Below are 25005 nucleotides of genomic sequence, written 5' to 3'. Positions count from 1 at the left end.
CATTTTCCTCATCAATCAAAAACCATGTGCTAATGGTCTGTCTGTAGGTCTTCTGTTCTCTCTGAAAAGTATTTTTAATTGAGGGGCGCCTGGGTAGCTTAGTCAGTCAAACGTCCAACTCTTGATTTCTGGGTTGTGAGATGGAGTCCCACATGGGCGCTCCACGCTTAAGATTAAGATTCTCTCCCTCTCCCTCTGCACCAGCCCCTTGCTTGCACGTGCTCTCCCTTAAAAAAAAAAAAGCACTTTTAATTGAGAGCAATGTGTAGATGAAAAAAGATAAAGGCAATAAATGCACAGATTACAATTACAGATCTTCCTTGATTCATGATGGGGTTATTCCCAATAAACCCAACGTCAAGTTGAAAATATAGTAAAAGTCAAAAATACACCTAACCGGGATGCCTGGGTGGCTCAGTCGGTTAAGCATCTGTCCTCGGCTCAGGTCATGATCCCAGGGTCCTGGGATCGAGTCCCCCATCGAAGGAGCCTGCTTCTCCCTCTGCCTGCCTTTGTCTCTCTCTCTCTGATAAATAAAATCTTAAATAAAAAATTAAAAAAGAAATACACCTAACCTACCTTAGTTTAAATGTGCTCAGAACATTTACGTTAACCTACAGTTGGGCAAAATCATCTAACACAAAGACTATTTTATAATAAAGTGTTGAACAGAATATCTCATGTAATTTCTTGAATACTGTACTAAATATGAAAAATGAAATGGCTGTTACCGGTACAGAATGGTTGTGTTTCAGTTATTTACCCTGTGATCACGTGGCTGACTGGAAGCTAGGACTCACTGCTACTGCCAAGCATCCCAAGAGTATTGTATTGAATATTGCCAGCCTGGGAGAAAATCAAAATTCAAAGTATAGATTCTACTGTCTGTATTGCTTTCATACCATCATGAATTTGAAAACTCTTAAGTAGAACCACTGTAAACTGGGGATCATCTATATACAGACTGGTCTTTCTGAAGGCAAACAAGTGAAGGGCAACAGTAGAAAGCTTACTACTACAGGAAGAACATGACTTATTCAGATTCAAATTTTCTGGCTGGCTTTTCTTTCTCAGTTTAGGAAGCAAGTTTAATATCTGAATACATTTAGTATTCTATTTAACAGTGTAATTTCTCCCTCTGAGAAAACTTCCACAAATAACTTAGTTTATGTGGGTGGCATGAATTTAATGTAATATACATGACTAACCACTTCTGTGAAAACCAATAAATGGAGGGAGAAAATTAGTAAGAATTTACCATGTAGAATTTTAAAAAACTTAGTTGTAAATGCTCATACTATCTACTTGAATGAATCTGCAAAAACTTCATTTTTGGAAGGCTCAAATTTAGTATAAGTATTTGCTTATAAGGTTTTTAAAATCTGGTTAAGCATCTGCCTTCAGCTCAGGTCATGATTCCAGAGTCCTGGGATGGAGTCCCACATCGGGCTCCTTGCTCAGCAGGGAGCCTGCTTCTCCCTCTGCCAGCTGCTCCCCCTGCTTGTGTTCGTGTGCTCTGACAAATAAATAAAACCTTTAAAAATTTTTTTATTTGTTCCTGTAATTTTCAATGAGAAGGTTTATCTTCCAATAAAAGAAAATCTAAACATGAAGTTTTTTTTTTAAATTGTCAAATCCTAAATCAAATGCCATGCACTAGATGGAATAGTCATGATTCCAAAATAAATGCCATGTTGTGACAATAGAACAGTGACAAAAATGACTCAGCAAAAAGTAATGGTGGTGATGGTAGTGGTAGCAGCTAACATTTAATAAGCATTTTACTCTACGCTAGGCACTGTAGCCAAGAAATTTATATGTACTTTCATTTAATCCTCACCAAAAACTTTTTCAAGTTAGGTACCATTATTTCCATTTCTGTAAGAGAAAAATAAAGCTGAGTATGAGTTGCTTAAGATCATGCAGCTGCTATGTGCTATGTGCTGGAACTAAAATTAAAAAAGGCACTTGTTTCTCTAACGTAGAGTATAATCAGTCCTTGATTACTTGTGTCACTAAGGGGGAACAGCATTGGTACAGATAACTGAAAACTACAGATACTCTAAGTTCCTTAGCAGAGACAAGGCAGAGTAACCTCGATGGGACAGAGAAGGAGCCATATTCTCTTAAAGGGCCTAATAGGTTAACAGATTTGTGGGAAGGGGTTTCCATACAAACACATACAATTAATATATGATGTAACCAGGACAAAATACTTGTAATCTTCAAACTGGAGCAGTTGCATAAACCACATATTTTTAGAAATCCTACCCAAACTACAGTTTAAAAAAAAAAAAAAAAGCAATTATTCCAAGAACCTTAGTGTCAAAGTAATATTGACTACTCAGAACACAAAAAGTGGTGGTTCTCAAACTTCAGCATATTGGGGCGCCTGGGTGGCTCAGTCGTTAAGCGTCTGCCTTCGGCTCAGGTCATGATCCCAGGGTCCTGGGATCAAGCCCCGCATCGGGCTCTCTGCTCTGCAGGAAGCCTGCTTCTCCCTCTCCCACTCCCCCTGCTTGTGTTCCCTCTCTCACTGTGTCTCTCTCTGTCAAATAAATAAATAAAATCTTTAAAAAAAAAAAAAACTTCAGCATATTATCAGAATCACCTGGAAGACTTGTTAAAATTTAAGATTATTGGTTCCACTTCAGTGTTTTGATTGAATACTGGATATAGGAATTTGCACTTTTAACAAATTCCTAGGTAATGCAGATGCTCCTGAACAGGGAACATTCTGAGAACCACTGCTCTAAACCAAAGCTCAAAAATTACAGTACCTGCAAGAATGCTGTTAATGTTCTCATGTATAGTTCTATAACCTAAACCATATGTCTGACATTCCTTTGATGATCAGTGCATACAAAATTAAACTGAGGTATAAAACATTTATCTTTCAAAAGAAAAAAAGAGTTGAATGACTGCATCTTATTTCATTGCATACTCTAATGTTGCTCTGACTTACACTGAAGATGTACTTGTTTATAAATAGTACTTAAATGTGTTTAAAAACAAATATTGGTTTTTTTTACAAGAGTAACTCACTTGAAATCTTTAAAGTCTTTACTCAAGGTGTTAAGTGAAAGACGGCCAGCCCCATCTAACAAATATTTACTGAGGCAATACTAAGCCTCCAGATGAGAGCAGGAAGAAAGACAACCACCTGAGCCTTAATATTTCTTGCTAACCTTCTGGGCTTGTCTTAATAAGAACATAAAATGTCATGCAGACTATAAACCCCTACAAATAAGCTAGAACTCCCCAAAGTGCTAAACCCACCATCTAACTACCTAACCTCATTGTGAGTGTTACAGGGTCAAGGAGCAATTGTATAGGATATTGTGAGACAACATGGATTCTTAAATCAAGCTATCATGTTTAGGAAGAAACACATAAACTACCCTGATATTCCTGATGAATGTAAGGTTCTAGAATACACACAAATTCAAGAGTACAGCATATGATTCCCACATTAAAACACAATCAGATGAAAATTTTAGTTGAGCTCTTCAGACCATAATGATTGTTAGATATAAACAATCAAAAACTAAAGCACAGATAAAATGCAAAACATTTGGCCAGGTTCATTTGTTAGGTAAGTCTTACCACACATCAGCCAAAACAAAAATACGTACTTCTTACAAGTTATGGACCTGTGGTGTTCATCATTAAATAGCTCAAACCTTGAAATCCTTAAGTGCTTAAATAGAATACTACTATAGTTCCTAAGGGTGAAGAGCTGTTAGCAAAGAGCATAAAAGAACAGTACTCACTATAAAAATATTAAATCACTGTCTTACACCTTAACCTTACACAATGTTTTATGTCTCAAAACAAAAACAAAAACCAGTGCTCACAGCTGTAATCATAATGGTACTATCATACCTCCTCAAGATATTACTATGTAGTCAAGGTAGTTAGAAAGTGTCCAACAACCACAGACACAGAAATTTGGATATAAGTTCCTTTTAAAGTTTGACCTGTACAAGTAGAAAATATTAAGGAAGCTTAACACGGAGGAACAAAAAACTTGAAAAATTCATTTATGAAATGTAAATAATCTAATTTGTATGGAATGGAAATGTAGATTTTATATATGCATACACACGTATCAGAAAATATGTATATTTATGACTTATTGATACAGGGTTATATTTTTCTTGTAAATGCCCTGCTTGAAATGTCATTAAGAAAAAATACATTTGGATGACAACATCCAAAAAATAAAAAATAAAAAAAATATACAATCACCCAGATAATAGCACCATATAAATAAATAAATAAATAAATAAATAAATAAATAAATAAATATTCTAGTCTTAAGCTTCTGAGGCTCCTGCAGTTTCCCAGGAATTAGGTTCTTTACTATAGTATGTCAGTGTTTTTGTTATTTTAGTATGTACTGTGAAAAGGGGGAGGGTGGCATATATCAAGTCTATCTGGCCCAAGTATTTATAGCCTCAAGTGCATATGTACTTTGGGAAATGCTGCCACTGACAACCACCTGAGAAGATTACCTTGAGGTAATATTTCATTACTAAACCAGACATATGTATTAACAAAGAAACCACAAAGAACATACATTGTTCATTAGATTTCTAACTCAAAAGCTCCATACCATGGACTACATTTTTGATGATCATGATAAAAACACAAAACACTAGGGGTGCTCACTAGCACGGGTGGCTCGGTCAGTTGAGCAGCCGACTCGATTTCAGCTCAGGTCATGATCTCAGGGTTCTGGGATTGAGCCCCGTGATGGGCCCCATGATGGGCTCCATACTCAGTGGGGAGTCTGCTTGAGGATTCTCTCCTCCTCCCTCTGCCCCTACCCACCCCCACCACCATGCACGCACGCTCTCTCAATAAATAAATCTTCAAAAAAACCCCACTAAAACAGTATTAACACTGTGTACCTTGATAGATATACAAATAAAAGAGGTTGACAATCACCACTATACTTTCGAGTATATTAAAGTGGAAATACCACCTATGTAGTTTACTTCCTGTATGCAGGGAAAAGCCAGGAGGTAGTATGGTTTTACAAACTATTTTATTGGAAGAGTCTGAACTATGAATAAGATTCTCGTGTACTTGAGAACATACACTAAATGCACGACATAAAGTTACACTTCTAAAAGATCTGAAGTTGCTACCTGTCAGTGAGTATCAGTCTTACGTATTACAAAAGTTTGACTTTTTATATGTATGAGGTCAAACTATATTTATGTATACCTTTAAAAATATAGTACTGCTTAATTACACACCCCTTGCAAAATACTGTGATCTTAAAGCTGTTTCCTCTGGTATCACCCAATTCAAAAGCTTCATTTGACAGATGAAACTGAGGCCCCTGAAGAGCCTGTTTTGCCCCACTGCTATATAGTTGTGAATTTCTTTGATTAAATTCAATTATCAAATTTCCTGTCTTCTGTCTGTAATACTGCACTATTAGTTGTCACCTCTTTGTTCTGCCTCTTACCTTCCCCTCATTTCATCTCTACCACAACCACTGTATTCAGTGCTTACTCTACCTCTTAACCCCTCTTTCACCTTTCTCTCCAGGTCCCATTTCCCTTTTATGTCCCTCTTCATTGATTATTGACTTTCTCTCTTCCTTCACCCTAGGAGCATTCTTAAACAAGTTTAATAAAATTTAATTAATTTTACTAATCAGTGTAATTTACAAATAGTCCAGTTATTTAGAATTAGAATTTTAAAGTTAACTTTTATTATTTACTTTTACTATTTTCATTACTCATTCTAAAGGCTGTATAATTGAGCTAAAACATGTATTAATTTGAAGAAGCCTCTTATTATCAAGGAACAGATATCAGATCACATCTAAATACTTGGGACACTGACTCTGTTCATGCTTGCATCTGTATTCCAGCTTTTACACAACCGTCTTGGGGATAACCAGGAAATCAAAATGTAGGAAGATACTATCTAAACAAAAATCAAGGTAAGTTTTAAAGCTTGAAGTCTGCTGAACAGTTTTCTTCACTGTGCGACTTATTTAGGTATTCATCATCAAACAACTGGAACTGCAAAATTTTCGCCAATGTATAATTCAATTAAATGAAGGGAAAAAAGAAAATCTCACCCCCTATGGTACTCTCTTGAAATTCATGAAATTGGCCCTTCACAAAACGAAGCACTAGGCTTGATTTGCCAACAGCAGACTCTCCAAGAAGTACTAGTTTGAACTGGCATATTTTATTTCCAGTATTTGGCCCGTTGGGTCTTGTTGCTCCTCGATTAGCCATGTCCAAATTTGAAAGAAGTCCCTAAATTCAGTCTCTTAAATGAACTTCCAGGTTGCAAGGTGTCAATTTTTTTCTTTCTGGATGTAGAGAAACCTGTAAAGAAACAGATATTGTAATTTTCAGAGTTTTAAAAAAATTTTAAAGCTAATCTTTATTAAAGACTTGAACTTTGTGCCAGATAGTTAAGTACTTAACATAGTCACTCAACAATCCTATAGATACTACAATCCTTAAAAATGAGGAAACAGGCACAGAGAGGTTAAGTAACTTGATTGAGGTCACACAGTTACTGTGACAGAGCTGTGACAGAGCCACAACAGAGCTGCGTTTCAAACCTAGTCAACCTGAGAAGTGACTCCAGAGTTTAGGTTCTGGAGCCAGACTAGCTGGATTAAAATAGTTTTGGGGAAAATGAAGTTCATAAATGGAAAGTTCTTACAAAAGATCCTAGAACACACTAAGTACTCAATAAATGTTGGCTATTATTTTTTTATTTTTTTAAAGATTTTATTTATTTATTTGACAGAGAGAGACACAGCGAGAAAGGGAACGCAAGCAGGGGGAGTGCGAGAGGGAGAAGCAGGCTTCGCGCGGAGCAGGGAGCCCGATGCAGTGCTCGATCCCAGGACCCTGGGATCATGATCCTGGAATCATGACCCAAGCTGAAGGCAGACACTTAACAACAGAGCCACCCAGGCGCCCCTAAATGTTGGCTATTACTATGTGAAGGCCCCTGTTAAATTGTACATTTTTTTGTTTAACTAATGGTAATTCTGGAGCAACAAGTAGTTTAAGGCTCTCAGGTTTGTGTGTCTAGTGGCTAAAAGACTTAAAATTGTTTCATCATGTGCTCAAGTACATTATACATGGAAGTGTTAACAGTGGTTCTCTATGTGCTAAGCTAATATTAGTGTCTTATTTACTTACACTTTTCTGTAGTTTTGGGCCTAATAATTAACTATGTCACTATTTTCTATTTAACACATCTAGAAAAACCTAGCCTAAATGGCAACTTCTCTTTATCATCTAATGCTAATTTTCAATCTCAAAGGAATGAGGGAACATTAAAGGACTCTTTTCCAATCTACTCACAAATCACAATGGTTTTCTCCCATCTTTAGCTAAAATCTGATCATGTGCTCATTAAACCTGACGATTCCCTCCTAAAAATCACTGTTATATTTCATTTAGGTACCTCATATAAGAAATTTGCCTTCCCCATGAAATGAGTTTACATAAGAATCCCTTTGGACAGTGAATTCATTAATAAATATCCAAGAGACCTTACATTTGAGACAATAAAAACCACCACTGACTTACCTAAACAGCAGCTTTGCAGAGTTCTTTTAGTAATGCATACTGAACTCTTTACACATGAAATGAAATGTCTGAGTTGCTTCCAAACAGTAGGGATGTAAATAAAACATGACTGGCCATAAAATAATTTAAAGCAGGTGATGGGTTCATCTTACTATTCTCCCTACTTCTGTATATTTAAATTTTTTTCTGTAATAAAATAATGCTCCAATCCGTGAAGACACCCCCCCTTCCAAAAAAAAAAACATACCAGATTTGGGATCTAATCCTGGCTGGCCATACCAAAGTCTCCATTTCCAAAATACCTAACTTACATAGCTGCTGGAGGATTAGATGAGAGAATATATGTAAAAAAAAAAAAAAATCTATAATACAGGGGCCAACACATAAGAGGGATTGAAAATTGGCAATTAAAGTGGCCCTTTATGACCAAATATCAACAGAACATCATGCAGACTGAACATGCACCAACACACCCTCAGATATTTCAATACCAATTGAAACACTTCCCAATTGTCTCACTACCTCCAAAACAGCAAATTGAAATACTTGTCAAGGACAACATGCTCCAAATTTCCATGGTCCAAATTTCAGGGAAAACATGAGATTCCCATAAAAAAATTATGATTTTAGCTTTGCCTTTTAGGGGTTAAAATTGTTGGACTATAACTCCCTCCAACACTCTCTAGCAGAAAATAAATTTAATTATAAAGATATAGTCAGCATAACATTAAGGTTAAAAATCATGTGCATTCATTTGTATCCACTACTGAAACTTTTATTTTGCAAAACAAAAATTTTGCATAAAATGCTTTTAAAATCTTTTGAGAATAAGTGGTAGTCTATAAAGGTCTCTAGGTGCTCTTTAATGAAAACAGTATTAATAACAGCAGTAACATTTACCACACACTTATTATGTGCCAACCACTATTCCATGAATTTTGCTTACTGCAACTCTATGAACTCATATTATTATCCCAATTTTACGTTAAAAATAAAGTTTCTGAGCTCTCCTGAATTATCATAGTGTTGTACACGTGTTTTTTTTCTAACTAGTTATGCGAAAGGCAACTGATTTCACACTGACAAAAAACCAAATTTGTGAATTATGACGTTCAGAGTTTACAGTTTGAAAGTCTCAGGAGGGTAACCAGCTTCTAAGGGAAGAGAACAGCAGGACAGGGTTAATAAGGTCTCTCTCTACCCACTGTGCGTGTTCGGCGGCCTAGTTGTCTTGAGTTCTTTAAAGCTGCGATTCATCACCTTTCATAGATGAGACAGTCCCTAAGCAGACTATGTCGACGAGCCTCCTCCTCCCTCCATTACCGGTCTTTGGAAGTCGAAGACTGGCGGAGCTCCCCAAATTCACACCTGCTGTAGGCCCCAGTTCCTCCTTGGAGAGCACCTGAATAACTGGTACCAAACTCTGGATGGCCTGAACAAGTAGGACCCGCCAGGCCCCCTGGCCATCTTTCCCATCCTGCTTCCCTGAACCCAGCCTGCCTTCGGGACTGCCAGGACAGGGGCCAGACGGAACCGCGGCCTCCAGCACTCTTTCACGGCGCCATCTTGAGAAGGGAAAAGGGTGACACCCGTCGCTCCCTCAGCCAGTCCGCAAATCCCGATCCCCAGAGCTCTTTGAGGAATGAATCACCAGGGCCGGCAGAACGAAACGCCCGGCTCGATAGCTCTGGTCCTGGACACTGGCGCCGGGTGAAGCAGAATGGGCGGGGGACTCAGTGCCGGCAGGGCCGCGGACAGACTGAGGACAGTATATAACCTGGGGTCCCGGCTGGCTCTAGGCAGGGGAGGGACGGTTTGGTTACCTGAGACCGCAGCACGCGGACCCGCAAGGCTGAAGCCTCCCGGCAGCAGGTCCCAGGCGTAGCCCGAGAAGACGCTGAGCCTGTGGTTGTGGCTTAGACGGCGGCGGCGCGTCTCCTCCTCAGGCCGCTCCCCTCAGACTGGACCGTGCGGGGATCGTGCCGTGGTGCCGCCCCCGTCCGGCTCCGTCTCCGCCTCTCTCCGCTCCGCCTTCCTCTTTCCTTTCTCCTCCTTCGCCGCCGCCGGCGCTCCAGTTCCGACTAATTCTTCCTCCTCCTCCCTCCTCTGCCTCCTCCCCTCAGCCCAGCCGCCGGCTCCGTCGCGAACCAAAACACAAACACTCAAGTCCCAGCGCGGGAGCCACTTCCGCCGCCCGGCGCCGGCCTCGCCGCCACGTCGCTGCACGTAGCGAAATACGCCCCTTCGTCACTTCCGCGGTCTCCAGTCCCACCTTTTCATCCGCTCCCCCGCCCCTTCTCAAAGCCCTCTCAGCTGGGGCTGGTCTGCAGGGCCGGGTGGGGCGTGTCACGTGACCTCTGCGAGCGGCCGGGGGCGAGTCCTCCTCCTCCTCCCTCCCTCCCACATCCGAGGCAAACGCGGCCCCGCCCTTGCCGGCGCCATTGTCATCTGGGTGGCGGTCTTGGGCTGCTGGCGGCCGCGGGTGGGGTAACTCTTTTACTGCCTTGTTTTTGGGGAAGCGCGAGAGAGCGAGGGTTTGTTGCTCTCTGCCCATGTGGGGCGGCGAAGTTCCCTTTGTGAATATTAGCTCACCGTCCCAATTAACCCTACCCTGCAACACCCCAGCCGTGGCAACTCAGTTAAGGGGCTTTTTGGGGAGGACTTTTCTAGCAAGAGAGAGCCTCCTTCCCTAACCCCCCCCCCCCCCCCCGCCCGAACATGTCCTGAGAGGAAGCATGGGTCATAAAGGTATTTACTGTGGTACTTACTTCAGGGAAGAGGATTAGAACCTCCTCATACCAAAAGTCTTCTAGGCGAGAAAATCTTAAAATAATAACTTGCTTTTATTCACAGTTTACCTATTTTTGGTGGTAGGGGGGAGCAAATCTTAATAGCTCGCTTTTATTCAGGATTTTCCTTTGCGAGTTATTGTACTAAATGCTTTGCAGGAGTTATTCCATTTTGCTCTTACACCACAAGGTTTCACTCAAACGAATATCTGAAACTAAATGCCTTCCTACATTAGAGTATTAGCTCCCCAAAGTGGTCCTCAATGCTGTCTAGCACAGTGCCTGGCAGCTGGGAGTCTTCAGTCACGGTTGTGGAATTAATGAATGAGGTGTGCCTGTTTTAAAGGTAAAGAATTTGAAGCAAATAGATGTGTAACTTGTCCAAAATCACCCCTGAGCTGGTAGTGAAACTGTATTCTAACCTGCGGGCTGGCTTCAGAACCTGAGTTCTTAAGCATGATTCTAGTAAAAGACAACTCAAAACATCCATGACCCTCCACTGCAGATCTACATTACACACCCTTCTTTGGTTAAATTTCATACAATAGTTTCTGGCCAGGTATCTGAAACAAAACAAAATAATTCATTTTGTAATTTGGTAGAATGTTAAATTGACGTTCCTTCAGGATAAGGGCTACTTTTCAGTTTGCCGTTTAGCATGTTTAGCCCTGTTTTGAGAACATCAACATTGTCTAGAATGTGTACTTGGGTTAAGTTATCCTGGGGATTCTTGGTCAACATTATGCAATGAAGATGATTTGAACCCTTGAACAGCCAGTCTTCTAGATCAACTCCCCAGTTACTAACCAGAAGAGCATAATGCGTCATACCTAAATGGTATCTGTGGCACTTTATCCCCAAGAGCTTGTTCAATACGTTAGTCATGTTAGTACCTCTTGGACAATCCAAGGAAGAACCAGGAAATAGGATATGTCACATCAGTTTTGGTATGTCAACAGTATGTCCCAAACCAAACTTATTCCAGCCCAAACCTCCTTCTGCTTAGTTGACTGGTATTAACAGGCTTCCAGTCACCTGGACTTGAAAGGGCAAAATCATCTTCCCTCTCCCCACTTTCCTTCATAAACCTATTGTCCATTCTAATACCCAAAATTCTCTAATACCCAAATCTGTGATCTAATCCCAACACCTGTGATCTAATCCCAACACCGTGGTAGTATTCATATAAACAAATTAATGCACAATCCTGTCTTTTCAACCATTTTTTACATTTCAGCCAGTAACTCTCCTCAAAAATGTTCAACGATATCTCACTTGCAAAATAGAGTCCAAAGTTCTTCTCTAGTCCCAACCCACGTTTCTTCTATTCTATTTTTATAGTCTCCCTCTCCCCAAACTCTTGCTTTGTACCCTAATCATACCAGTCTACCCTTTGTTCCCAGAATGTTGCCTGTGTGTTCTCATCTTGGCTTATTTAATCACTTTGTTCTCTCCCTCCCAGAACACCAATACTGTCCATCGCTGCAGGTTTCACTTTGGCCAAGATGCCAAATGCTCTCGATCGCATCTGAGGATATAGTTGACCCTTGAACAATGGCAGGCGTTAGGGGAACCAACTCCCCACACATTTGAACATGTGCATGTAATGTTTGACTCCCCCCCAAACTTAAGTACTAATAGCCTACTGTTGACCGGAAGCCTTACCAATAACATATTTTGTATGTTATATGTATTACATATTCTATTCTTACAATAATACCTAACTTTCTCTTAATTTTTTAGGTATTTCTAGGCTATATCATTTGCAGGTTTTTTCAAAATTTTGCAAATCTCCAAAAAATTTTCTGATATATTGAAAAAAATCCACATATAAATGAACTCACACAGTTCAAAACTGTGTTGTTCAAGGGTCAACTGTATTTCTACTGGATTTAGTTATCTTTTTCCAGTAGCTTCATGATACTTTGCTTTACTCTCTATAATGGTTCTAGTATCTTTCTGCCTTATTTTATAGTGCCTAGACTTTTCTCCTTACACTTTCATTCCCATTAGGGAATCTAAAATCTCACTGGGGGGGGGGCGGGGCGCCTGGGTGGCTCAGTTGGTTAAGCATCAGGTCATGATCTTAGGGTTTTAAGATCAAGCCCCAAGTCACCCTCCTGATGCACTGGGCATGGAGCCTGCTTAAGATTCTCTCTCTCCTTCTTTCTCTGCTACCCCCCCAATAATATAAAATAAAATAAAATAATAAAATAAAATAAATAAAATATAAAAATATAAAAATCTCATTAGGATTTTAAAGTTCTTAAGGACCAAGACAATAATTTATTCATCATTTCAATTCCTCACAAAGGATCTTTGACATAATAGGGACCTCAAAAATATTTGTGAACTTAATTACATTTAGAATGATGAACAGTTGACTTAAGAAGACCTCAAATAACACATGGATGGTGAAATTTATAAATTGTTAGGAACTCCCCATTCATTGTTCTAGGTTATTGCTTCCTCATTTATTTTTTTCAACCAATTTTGTCTTTTAACTTACCCCCTTCATAAATACATTCCATAGTATTTTATAGTTTAGTCATAATGTTTGCCTTAAAGAGTGCTGCTCTGTGGCTAGGACTTCTAAGATCCACTGGCAATGTTGGAGAGACTGATACGCCACAGTAAAGCTTCGTTCTTGGTGCTGCCACTCACAGTATGCCTGTGTTTTTTTCCTCACCCCAGGTAACTGAGGAGGACTGATAATTGTATATATTTTAGTGTCAAATGTGGAATCCTATTTTTTTTTTAAAGATTTTTATTTATTTATTTGACAGAGAGAGACAGTGAGAGAGGGAATACAAGCAGGGGGAGTGAGAGAGGGAGAAGCAGGCTTCCCGCGGAGCAGGGAGCCCGATGTGGGGCTCAATCCCAGGACTCTGGGATCATGACCTGAGCCGAAGGCAGACGCTTAACGACTGAGCCACCCAGGCACCCCTGGAGTCCTATTAATTGATAAAATTTGTTAAGGAAGCTACAAAGTGGACAGACCTTAAATGAAGTTATAGACTTGAACACAGCCCTCAGTGCTTCCTTTGCTCTCAAATCTCTAAACACCCACTCACAAATTCCCAGCACTTTGCATCTATCATCCCCAGCACTCTTACCATACATCTTCTACCTTCTCCAAGAAATCTTTCCACTATTGTGTAGTTGAAGAATGAATCAAAGATGGTAATGACTGGTAAATATTCTTGTAACTGGAACTCTCTGAGACAAACCTAAAGGTAATTCTAACTTAAGGAATTGTAGGTATGGTGCCAAGGCAATGGAGAAAAAGACTATGGGAACTTGAGCTAGTCATGTTTAAAAAGTTTATGTCTTTGCAGGGCTTAATGCAAGCCTCAGTTCAAGTAACTTCTAAGCCCACCAATTCTAAAGTAGCATTCCTTCATATCAAAGTATTGTTTTCTTCACTACACATGTCACTATGTGAAATGATCTTATTTATTGGTTTACTTGATGGTTATCTATCCCTACTGGAATATAAGTTCCAAGGGATAGTGATTAGCTTATATTTCAAATATTCCTAGCACTGACCCAAAGTAGGTACTCAGTAGTTTTTTGTAAAATGAAAGAATTTAATGAATGCTTATACATAGACATGCTTCATTTACATGCTATCAAGTCATTTTAAATGCTTAGGGGAAGAAGAATATATTAATTATCTGAAAATTACAGTATACAATTTTTTTCAAATGTGAAATAATATCTCCTAAACATTTTTTTAAAAAGATTTTATTTATTTGACAGAGAGAGACACAGCGAGAGAGGGAACACAAGCAGGGAAGCAGGCTTCCCGCCGAGCAGGGAGCCCGATGTGGAGCTCCATCCCAGGACCCTAAGACCATGACCTGAGCCGAAGGCAGACCCTTAACGACTGAGCCACCCAGGGACCCCTCTCCTAAGCATTTAAAAAAAAATTTTAATTTTACAAGTTTTTCATAGTTTCTAAAAGCCTGGAATCCTATAAATTCCATTCAGATTCTAAGCTAGGTGCTCTGTATCCCCTGTATGTGTAGAACATGACAAATATTCACCAAATACACTTTCATTAAAACCTGACAAAGGGGACTGCCTGGCTGGCTCAGTCTGAAGAGCATGCAACTCTTGACTTTTGGGTTGTGAGTTCAAGCCCCACCCTAGGTGAAGAGAATACATAAATAAATAAACTTAAAACTTGACAAAGGTGTAACACCAACTTAAAGAAAATCCCATCCTTGGAACCCCTGGGTGGCTCAGTCAGTTAAACCTCTGCCTTTGGCTCAGGTCAGGATCCTGAAGTCCTGGGGTAGATCCCTGCATAAGTCTCCCTGCTCAGTGGGGTGTCTGCTTCTCCCTCTCTTCCTCACCCTTATCTCACACACTCTCTTTCAAATAGATAAAATATTTTTTAAAAAATCCCATGCTTAAAAGGAGTTTGAGTTTGCCACAGTATTTTATTTTATTTTATTTTTTAAAGATTTTATTTATTTATTTGACAGAGAGAGCGAGCGAGAGAGGGAACACAAGCAGGGGGAGTGGGAGAGGGAGAAGCAGGCCTCCCGTGGAGCGGGGAGCCCAATGGGGCTCGATCCCAGGACCCTGGGATCATGACCTGAGCTGAAGGCAGACGCTTAACGACTGAGCCACCCAGGCGCCCTGCCACAGTATTTTAAAAGTCGGTATGCATTACTGTGTAATACATCTCAAACTTTAATATATTTAAATGCTATTTGAAGCCTAGTTATTAAAGTGTAAATGTTCTCAAAGACTGTTTCTGTACCACAGGTACCAAATATAATTTCACAGAATTCAAGGTAGTTCTTTAGGCTAAAAGAAATACATGTAGTACACAGGTACGTGCACAAGGAAGGACCTAAAATTGATGGTCACCACCAGAAAAATGGCTACTTATTCCCTGATCGCCAGTAAAATTAATAGGCCAGTGACCAGGAGGAAGCACATGGCTAAACCCATCCCAGGGGGACTGAGTTGCTTGGGAAACCAAAGAGAAGTTGGTGAGCATTTTCTCTAGTGCCCAAGACCACGTCCTTCAAGTTTTCTTGCCCTCCAGATCTAGTAAGGAAGGAGGAAGAAAAGAGAAGAGAGGGAGGAAAGGAGAGAAAGAAGGAGAAAGGGGAGAGAAAGGAGAGGGAGAGAAACGGACAGAGACAGAGTGGGAGAAATCGGCAGGGACCAGGCTGATGAAACAATTGCGCGCCAAGCCACGCCCCTGTTTCCTAGGTAACCCGGTAAACAGACCGTCATCTGCTTTTTGTCGGTGAACTCCGCTAGGTGTGAATTGGTAGGCAGAAAGCTGTGGGCAGGGAGTTCGAGTGGAGATGTGTTCTTTCGTGAGAGTAGGGTCCCCTAAAGGGTTGGGGCACCACAAGGGATTAGGAACTTCCCTTGAGACAGGTACAGCTCTCCCCTTAGAGATGAGTGCTGCTGGAGGAATGAGGGTGTCTGAGAGGAAATCTCCCCAGAGCATGGAGGTTGGTCTCACCCACGAAGGAAAGGATGACTTAGGAGAGAGGGGGGTCCTCATGGGAACAAAATCTCCCACGGAGTTAAGGTTCAGAGTGGGATTAGGAAAAGAAGATTCTTCATGTAGGGAGAGCCTCCTGGGTAGTAATAAATTTGAGGAGAGGATAGCATCACCAGAAACAAAATCTCCATTGAGCGAGGAGCTTGAAATGAAATTAAAAAGACAGAATCTTTCTAGGACCCTCCTGGAGAGGAGTAATTTAGGAGTCTCTGGGGTCTCAGCCACCCAGGAAACAAAATCTTCTCTAGGTATGTTGCCAGGAAGAATGGGCTTAGAAAATGAGTGTCTTCTGGGAAGGTGTTCTGGAAGGATAATACAGCCTCACTTGGGCATGGTATGCGAAAGTCCACAGGCTCTAGGGAGCAGGAGAGGTTCTGTGGCTGGTTCCTCTGAAGGGTTAGGGGCTTCACTGGGGAAGGAGCCTACTTTGGATATGGAACCTAGACAGGAACTGGGAAAAGAGACCTGTGTGGTGATGAAGCCCCGTGCAGAGATGAAGCCTCCTGTTGAGGTGGACACTGGTCTACCCAAACTAGAAGAGCCAGATAATACAGGGCCCCAAATAGGCTTGGTGGTAGAACCTTCTGAGAGCCAGTTTGCCCAACAACCTGAAGAGAGAAAGGAGGCTGAAAACACTGAACCAGGAGTAGAACCTCCAGATCGCATCAGACCCATATACTCTGGGAAATTTTTTGATCGGATGCCTTGCTGGCCAAGTGTAAGTTTTTTTCTAGTACTTTCCCTAAGAACTCTGTATATCTGTGTCTTTATCAAGATGATAAACTGATGGGACTTGTTTGGATTCATGGAGTCAAATTGCAGAGATTTCACTGAGCTTCTGATATTCCTTGTCCCATTGGATTCTTTCCAGCTTTCATTTTGTCTGATCTCTTCTCATTCTTTGCCTCCCTTCCTAGATGTCAGCTTTGTTTTTGTGCACACTGGTGGTTCCTCTTGATTTCTCCTGCCTTTCTCCTTTGACCTTCATTTTATTTATCAAACTGCATTTCCTCAACCCTTTCACCAAGATACATGTTGTATCCTAGTAGTCATGTAATGAAGGAAAAAAGAAAAAAATTGATTATTTATTCTGTGAGTTACTCATTCTTTCAGCAAAGACTTGTGGTGGTGGTGGCCGTTTTGGTGGATACAGGGCAATATACAACAAAAAATACATTATCCATACACGCCAGGTTTAGATACTCATTCTAATGTTAGAGATCGATAACTAAATAAATGTATCGGTTTCCAAATGAATAGAAAACAAATGTGATTCTTCCTTAATAGAAATATACTCTAAGAACAGAGCTCAGTGGAAAGATTGGGCAGCTCTGTTTGAAGGAGATGGGAAAAGCTTTGCAGAGCAAGTAATATTTGAGCTAATTTAGAAATATTTGAGCTCATTTGAACTAATTTGTCAGATGGAAAAAAAGATTGGAGCACTTTTGGCAAAGAAAGGCAGAGAACATAACCAAAGTTTCTTGTATTTGAGAAATATAAGCAACTCTTTTTATCCAGCATGGTGTTAAGAGATACAGATGAAAAAGAAATATGTGGAAGAAATCTAAACGTCCAGAATGCAGGGGTAAAACATACGGAAACAGAAGCAATGGTGGATAAAATTTGCCTTTTGGAAAGATAATTTTGATATCAGCAGTAATGGTGGACTGGAAGGGGGCAATATTGGATGACAGGAAAAAGTTAGAAGGCTTTATCCAAGTAACTATGGATGAAAATTAATGTAGAATTAGAAAGAATAGAGAGGAGAGCGCAATTTTGAAAGCTTTGTAGGAGATGATATTGTTAAAAATTGCCATCCAGAGGCACTTGGGTGGCTCAGTTGGTTAAGCCTTCGACTTGTGATCTCAGTTTAAGTCTCTATCTCAGGGTTGCGAGTTTAAGCCCCATGTTGGGCTCCAGGAAAAGTATCTCTGGGACTCAGGGGTTCTTTTGTCTTTGACCCACTTTGCTTTCTGGTTCCCTTATTGGATTTCCCCAGCCACACTCTTTCACTTGACCATGGCTGCTTCTTCTTTCTGGATTGGTTCTGCAGTCTATGGCTTCAGACCTGATCTCAAACATGGGCAGCTACCAGCTTCTGGTTTCCAACAGAGGCAATTCTAAAACCTGTGCTTCCTCCTCCTCTCACATCCTCCTTTCTAAGTGTAATAGGACAGGGAAGACAGTTTCAAGGAGAAAGTGACTAGCAGTGTTAAAACACCTGTGATAGGGTAAAGGGATGAAGATTAATTAGTTTTGGACACGAAGGAAATTAGCAAAGTTGTTAGAATGGCATAATGGAGAGAGAATTCAAATTCCAGTATACTGAAGAGTAATGGGAAATTAAAATTGGAGAAAGTTATTGTGAATTTTGTTTTTTCCTTAAGAAGTGTGACAGTGAAGAGAAGGGAGTAAAGATTCCACTTAGGAATCTATATAATTATTTAGTGAATTAGTATAGGAGTTTGAGATAACACAAAGGAAATAATGAGTGGAACCAGATCCTAGATAAACAGGAGGAAGTGGAATTAGGGTATAGTCAAGAGAAGAGATTAGTGTGGACTAGAAATAATATTTTTAATATTTAAATATCCATTTTTACTATAAAACAAAAATAATAATATTTTAGAAAACTTAGGAAATAGGAATGAAAACACCCAGAATCTTATCACCCTAACACAATGCCTACCAGTACTCTGCTGCATTCACATGAATGTTTATTAGCAGTTTACCATATCAACATCACTACTCATGGAGCTTTGCAGGTATAAACTCATTTCCTGTCATAACGATCCTATGAGACAGCTGCTATTATTAAATTCCATTTTACTGGTGAGGAGACTTAGACAAATTAGATAATTAGGCCAAGGTCATATAGCTAGGAAGTGGTAGCCCCAGGATTTGAAGTCATAACTTCAGACTCAAGAGTCTGAATTCTTGACTATACTTCATTTCTTGTGACACTTTTCTCTAAATGTGCTTTAATGTAGTTGTTATGCCCAATATACAAATTGTTTTTCTTGATTTTTCACTAAGTATCATTTAATACAATTTCAGTGTTATTACAGAGATTTTAAAAGATCATTTAATGATAAAAACAATATTTCTTTAAGCCAATATATGATTTTTTAGCTAATTCACTCCCTCTCTTGTTGGACATTAGATTTTTTTTTCCAGATTTTTCTATAAAAATAGCCTGTGAACATCTTTATGTATATATCTTTTTATATGTCTTGGAATATTTCCTTAGGATAGAGTTTCAGCAGAAGCCAAAGAATGGATCTTTTTCTAGTTACTGTTGCCAAATCCCTTCCTAAAAGATTGTACACTAAATTTTAAAAATTAATAATGATTTGTAAGGCATTGTTTAATTCACACTTATTGGATTTGTGATGAGATTGAAAGTTGTTCCATATGTTTGTTTTCATTGTTTTTCTTATTCTTATATATGGTCATCTTAGTCAACTCCTATTAGTCTTAATTGCTTCTCATTATGTAAGTGAACTCAAGGGGTTTGTTGCTTGGGGTGCAACAAATTGAGCACAACCCAAAGAAATGTTGAAAGCAAAGAATTTTTATTGTTACGAGTAAGAAGACAGGGAGATAGCTCTCAAAGCACTGTCTCCCTATGGGGTTAGTATAGGAAGCTTTTATTCAGTGTATGGGGGGCGGGGGCAGGGAGCTTGCATATGCATTTTTGGTTTAATTGCACATGCCTAGCATGTTAACATGCTAGTGCATACATTGTATGTTCAAAAAATGACAGAGACTCTGCTCATAGGAGGAGAACTTAGTATTATAATGAACTAAAGTTATCCTCAGGACAACTCAGGGGGGCTTCTGCTCAGGTCCTCAGCTCCAGTTCAGCTCAAAGTGGCTCAAGTAAGAGGTTACCAGGAGAGACACACCTAGCAAGGGGCTATCAGGTTAAACACCTAGTTGGGCATCTCCTTGGCTGGAACTGTTGGTTCTGCAAAACACAACACATCCCTTTCCTGCTTTTGTCCCTTCCCCTCCTCCTTTCTGCTGATAGTTTTCAAACCTCTTATTTGAGTAACTTCCCACTGCATCCTACCTAACAATTATTTCTTTTGGATTTTCTAGGTAGGCAATCATATTGATGCTTTGTCTTTCCTTCTTCAGGATATATACCTCCTACCTCTATTTCCCATCTCATTGAATTGCTTATGATCAATAATGCAATATTCAAAGTGAGGTCTCTTTTCAAATTTTAATGGGAATGATTTAATGTTTCACTATCAAGTATTATTTTTGCTGGAGATTTCTGATATATCAAATTAAGGATACCTATAGTCATTCCCAGTTTGCTAAAAATGTTTAAAAATTAGGAATAGAGTTTGAACCTTGAAGAGCTTTTCCCCACATTTGCTGAAATATGTATTTTTTCCAAATTAAAATTTTCTAATAGCAAACCATCTTCATATTTTTGAGCTAAGCCCTACCTGGTTTTGATACATTATTATTATAACATATTCCAGGATTTGGTTTGCTAGTATTTTACTAGTATTTTTGCATCTATGATCCCATGTAAGATTGAACAGTAGTTTTCCTTTTTATACCATATTTCTTTGAATTTGGTATGAGACTAATGCTGGTATAAAAGGAATTGGGAAGCCTTCCCTACTTCCAATTGTCTTTATGCTTGTAACTGTTTATCCATTATGTATATTACCTATTTCTTGGTAGGCTTGGTAGAATTCACACAGCTGAAAGGGGAAAGACAGGAGATCCCTCAACATCCTCACCAAGGGATGAGATAGTAACATATTTGATGCCCCTGAGTTCATACAATCTCAGAAAAGGAAGGAAGTGCATTTGGGTGAATTGAAAAACCCAGTTTTTTTAGTTGTCCAGTGAGGAGTGTTCAGATGGAAATTCCTATTGTGAAGAGACTGCTAAAATCAATCCTTGAGGACAATTGCTTTGTATCAGGGTGTATTCAGGGAATTGGGGAGTTCATCTCAGTCAGAGGCCTTTCTGGTGTTGAGGGAAGGAGAGCAGACACATCTCATGGGAAGGACACTCATCCTGTTGTTGCTTGAAGTTGCTGCCCAAAGTTGGTGTTGGGCTGTATGTGAAGGATTTATGAGACCCCCATTAAGCCTTCTAGTCCTAGAAAAACAGTCATTGGTGTAGCACAGGATCTGTATTCAGGAAAAGTTTCCAAGAAATGGTGGCCTGCAGAGAGATTTTTTTAGAGTGTCCTTCAAGAATTGAAAAGGTTCTGGTAAAGAGATCCTCTCCGTGTAGCCCATAAAAGGACTCTTGGCTCTCAGAAAGCACTCTGGTAGAGATCAAAATCTCTATAAGGTTATTTCTCCAACATATCCTGAGACTGTCCCTTGATCTCCATTAATGCACTGACTATGGCAGAAACACTGATTTATTAGACAGAACAACTGAACCTTACAAAGTGCATTGGTAAACGGTATTGAGCCCTGAGGCAAAAGGGGGAAAAGGGAGGAGAGGTTCAAATAGAGGTTAAAAAAATGATAGTTTCTACAATGACTAGACAGTATGCTAGGCATTGTGGCTACAAAGATGCCTGCTTTCAAGGCACTTAAAGTCTATAGACCTGAGACCAATCGACACATGATTTTATAATATGATAAATGTCATGTAATGGCAAACCTTATTTTTTCCCATTCACTAAGAGTATCTCATTGCTATTTGGGGAAAATGTTTATTTTGTCAGAATTCGCAAAGAACAAATGTCTGCAGAATTCTGAGAAGTGGGTGATTTCATTTGCATAATGGGTTCAGGGCCTTCTGAGCAGAAAGAAATTGATGTTATCACTCCTAACTTTTTCTCCAAGATATTCAGAATTAAGGATATCTATGGGTAAAACAGAGTGATCTTGACCAAGGCCCAGTGGGAGAGATGGGACCATTATGCTAGCCCACACTGAGTTTGGCGAGAGGAAGGTGACATGATGATTATGGGTCAGTGGGTCTTCAGTAGTTAAAAATGTCCTGTATCAACCTTCCTGAGTTGACTTGAATCTTGGGAACCAATCACATGAGATGGTCACTGAAAGCTGTAATAGTGGGGACTGACTGAGGAGGTGGCCAAATGAGGCTGGACTGGTGTGATTAGGAACTGAGAAAGGGGGTGGCTGAGCGAGGAGGTGGTCAGTGCAGTTGGGAATTTGGTTACATACAGAGGGCCTGAGAAGATAAGTGGATATATTGAGGACAATAGGAGCCAGGTTTCTCACTGATAGAGAAAAAAGTTACCAATATGAAAAGGAGAAGGATAGAAGGAATCCTGTTGTATTGGATTGTAATTGCAGGTATTGGTGGAAACTCATGGTATGCATATCTATGTCCATGTCCAAATCCATATCTATGTATCTATGTGTATTTAACAAAACAGTATATTATAAAATTGATACAGATGCTAGTATGTGGGTGTGTGTATACATACATACATTTCTTACCTCTGTCCTCTAAGAGGACCTAGAAGCAATGTTTATCTGGTAGCAATGAGCACACCAAAACCAGATCTTGATTTTTGAATACCATTCTGTATTAAAAGGAATCAGGACTCTGAAGGAATGGCTGACTCTAGGGTTGGTGCTCTAAAATATGAATTTGGAACGCCTTTAAGAGCCAAAAACTAAGAAAATTCTCAAAGAATAATGCAGATGTGTCAAAGGGGCACAGAAGTAAGCTTGAAAAAGCTATTAGTGGACCAAACTATTATATTTGGGGCATTGAATAAAATTGCCATTGAGTAAAATAGACATCCATGATTCCAGACTGATGTAAATACATGAATTATTGAATAAATAGCAAGAAAAGAAAGCTTCCTTGTAGTATAACGGCAATTAATAAATATGGATGGAATGATGGAATTAGGAAGTCACCACTTGGCTATCACCATAGTTGTGATGATTTTGGCAAGAATCATCAATGAATATTAAACAGTAGGTGAGGGGCACCTGGGTGGCTCAGTCATTAAGCGTCTGCCTTCGGCTCAGGTCATGATCCCAGGGTCCTGGGATCGAGCCCCACATCGGGCTCCCTGCTCAGCGGGAAGCCTGCTTCTCCCTCTCCCACTCCCGCTGCTTGTGTTCCCTCTCTCGCTGTGTCTCTCTCTGTCAAATAAATAAATAAAATCTTTAAAAAAAATAAACAGTAGGTGAAAGTTTGGTGAGGAACTAGATATTTACATAGAATAATTAATTACAAAGGAAAAATAACTTTACAGAAGAGAAACCTAGCAGACATCGCCTTCATTTAGTGACTAAAGTTAACATTATCAGGAATAGGACAGATTAACAGTGTGTCCTCCCTGACAGAAGAACACAGCATTGTTTCTGTGATATCCCTGACAAAAATGTATAACTTTAATCATAAGAAAACACTAGTAACCTAAACTGAGAGACATTTTATAAAATAACTGGCCTGTCTTCAAAAAATGTCAGGGTCATGAAAGACAAGGAAATATTAGGAGCTGTTCCTAACTGACGGAGACAAAAGAGACGTGACAACTAAATGCTATGCAGGTGTGGTGGCTATGGAGGTGCGTGGCTCGTACGTCCCTTCAAGAGGACCTGCTGTGGGAGCACGACGACTGGCAGCCTCCTCCTGCTGCCTCCACGAAGCTATTGCAGCGTTGATGCTCCCAGTGATTGAGCATGGCAGGGATCCTAGGACTGGACTCTTCTCACCCAACGGGATTTCTTTAATGGGAAACTTAGTCTCATTGGCCTGGCCAAAATTTTCTCAGAAGTGTGAGGTAGTCTGAAGCTCTTTCTCCTCCTCTCTTCTTCTTTTTCTTCTTCTTCAAGATTTTATTTATTTATTTATTTATTTATTTATTTATTTATTTGAGAGAGAAAAAGAGAGTGAGTGTGTGTGTTCATGAGCGTGTGAGCTGGGAGAGGGACAGAGGGAGAGGGGGAGAGAGAATCCTGAGCAGACTCCAATGAGCCAGACTCTGAAATTTCTCCCTACTCACTCCTCCCCCGCCGTTATCTTTCACAGGTGTTTTCCCTAATAAATCTCTTATATGTCTATGCATGGTACCTGCTGCTCAGAGGAACCAAACAATCACACTATGGTCTTGGGTTTGTTCCTTTTGTTATAAAAGACAATATTGGAGCAACTGGTGACATTTGAATGGTGTCCTTAAATTAGATACTAATATTATATCAATGCTAATTTTCTGATTTTTAATGCCTGTTAAAGTTTTTTTTTTAAAGATAATAAACCATAAGGAAAAGTGAAATAGAGAAGAGAGACAACAGTTAAGAAATTTCAATAAACTTTAGAAAAGAGGAAATGGAGACATGGCAACTGATTTTGCAGCACAGAAGAAAATGAAATTTTTTAAAAAAGATTTTATTTATTTATTTGAGAGAGAGAGAAAATGAGAGAGAGAGAGCACGAGATGGGGGAGGGTCAGAGGGAGAAGCAGACTCCCCGCTGAGCAGGGAGCCCAATGTGGGACTCGATCCTGGGACCCCAGGATCATGACCTGAGCCAAAGGCATTCGCTTAACCAACTGAACCACCCAGGCACCCCAAGAAAACGAAATTTGAAGGAAATCAGGTGGTAATTTCCACCATATATGATCTAGTTTGCCTGGAATAATCCCCGAGAAGCTCAGCCCTTGAAGGAAAGCATAGCAAAGCTTGGATCTGAAAATCAAAAGATCAGTTGAAAGTTCATATTCAGCACAGTTGGGTTTCTAGTTCCACTTTTCCATCCTATGCTACCCTGACTCCCTACCTCTCTGCACCAGCAGATACTCCCTTTCACCAAATCTGTGGATTTATTTTCCCAAAGCAGTTTTTATAGTCAAAGATGCCAAGGCCAAGATAAGTAAGGGGTATAGTTCCATGCTGAAAATGGGACATTAATAAGTAAAAGTGTACTTTCTGTAATGCGGTTTCCCTAGCTTCCTCTCCCAATAGACCCCTGGAGGGCCAGCAGTAGGAAGAAATCCAGCCCTCTCACCAGTAGGCCATGAATAGAAGCAGTGGAGGATCATAAGTAAGAGTAGAGATTTGAACGCCAGCCTACTTGGGTCTGCCAGTATATTAAGCAGTGTAATTCT

The 25005-nt window shown here is 39.9% G+C and overlaps 2 protein-coding genes across 2 annotated transcripts in view; one reads left to right on the top strand and one right to left on the bottom strand.

Moving 5' to 3' along the window:
* The window catches only part of RAB5A (RAB5A, member RAS oncogene family), a 30114-nt gene extending 20314 nt beyond the window's left edge, over nucleotides 1-9800 (bottom strand). Inside the window, exons 1-2 of the mRNA XM_032408781.1 lie at nucleotides 9413-9800; nucleotides 6107-6362 (exon numbers count right to left, since the gene is read on the bottom strand). Coding sequence (XP_032264672.1) covers nucleotides 6107-6269 — 163 coding nt within the window. The 5' untranslated portion in view covers nucleotides 6270-6362; nucleotides 9413-9800. The remainder of the gene's footprint in view (nucleotides 1-6106; nucleotides 6363-9412) is intronic.
* A 5911-nt stretch (nucleotides 9801-15711) lies between these two features.
* The window catches only part of EFHB (EF-hand domain family member B), a 57673-nt gene continuing 48379 nt past the window's right edge, over nucleotides 15712-25005 (top strand). Inside the window, exon 1 of the mRNA XM_032409241.1 lies at nucleotides 15712-16635. Within this exon, the coding sequence (XP_032265132.1) occupies nucleotides 15712-16635 (924 nt within the window). The remainder of the gene's footprint in view (nucleotides 16636-25005) is intronic.

This window comes from Phoca vitulina, unplaced genomic scaffold (assembly GCF_004348235.1).
Source record: "Phoca vitulina isolate PV1807 unplaced genomic scaffold, GSC_HSeal_1.0 scaffold10, whole genome shotgun sequence".
NCBI lineage: Eukaryota > Metazoa > Chordata > Mammalia > Carnivora > Phocidae > Phoca > Phoca vitulina.
This window is presented reverse-complemented; position numbering and strand designations above follow the sequence as displayed.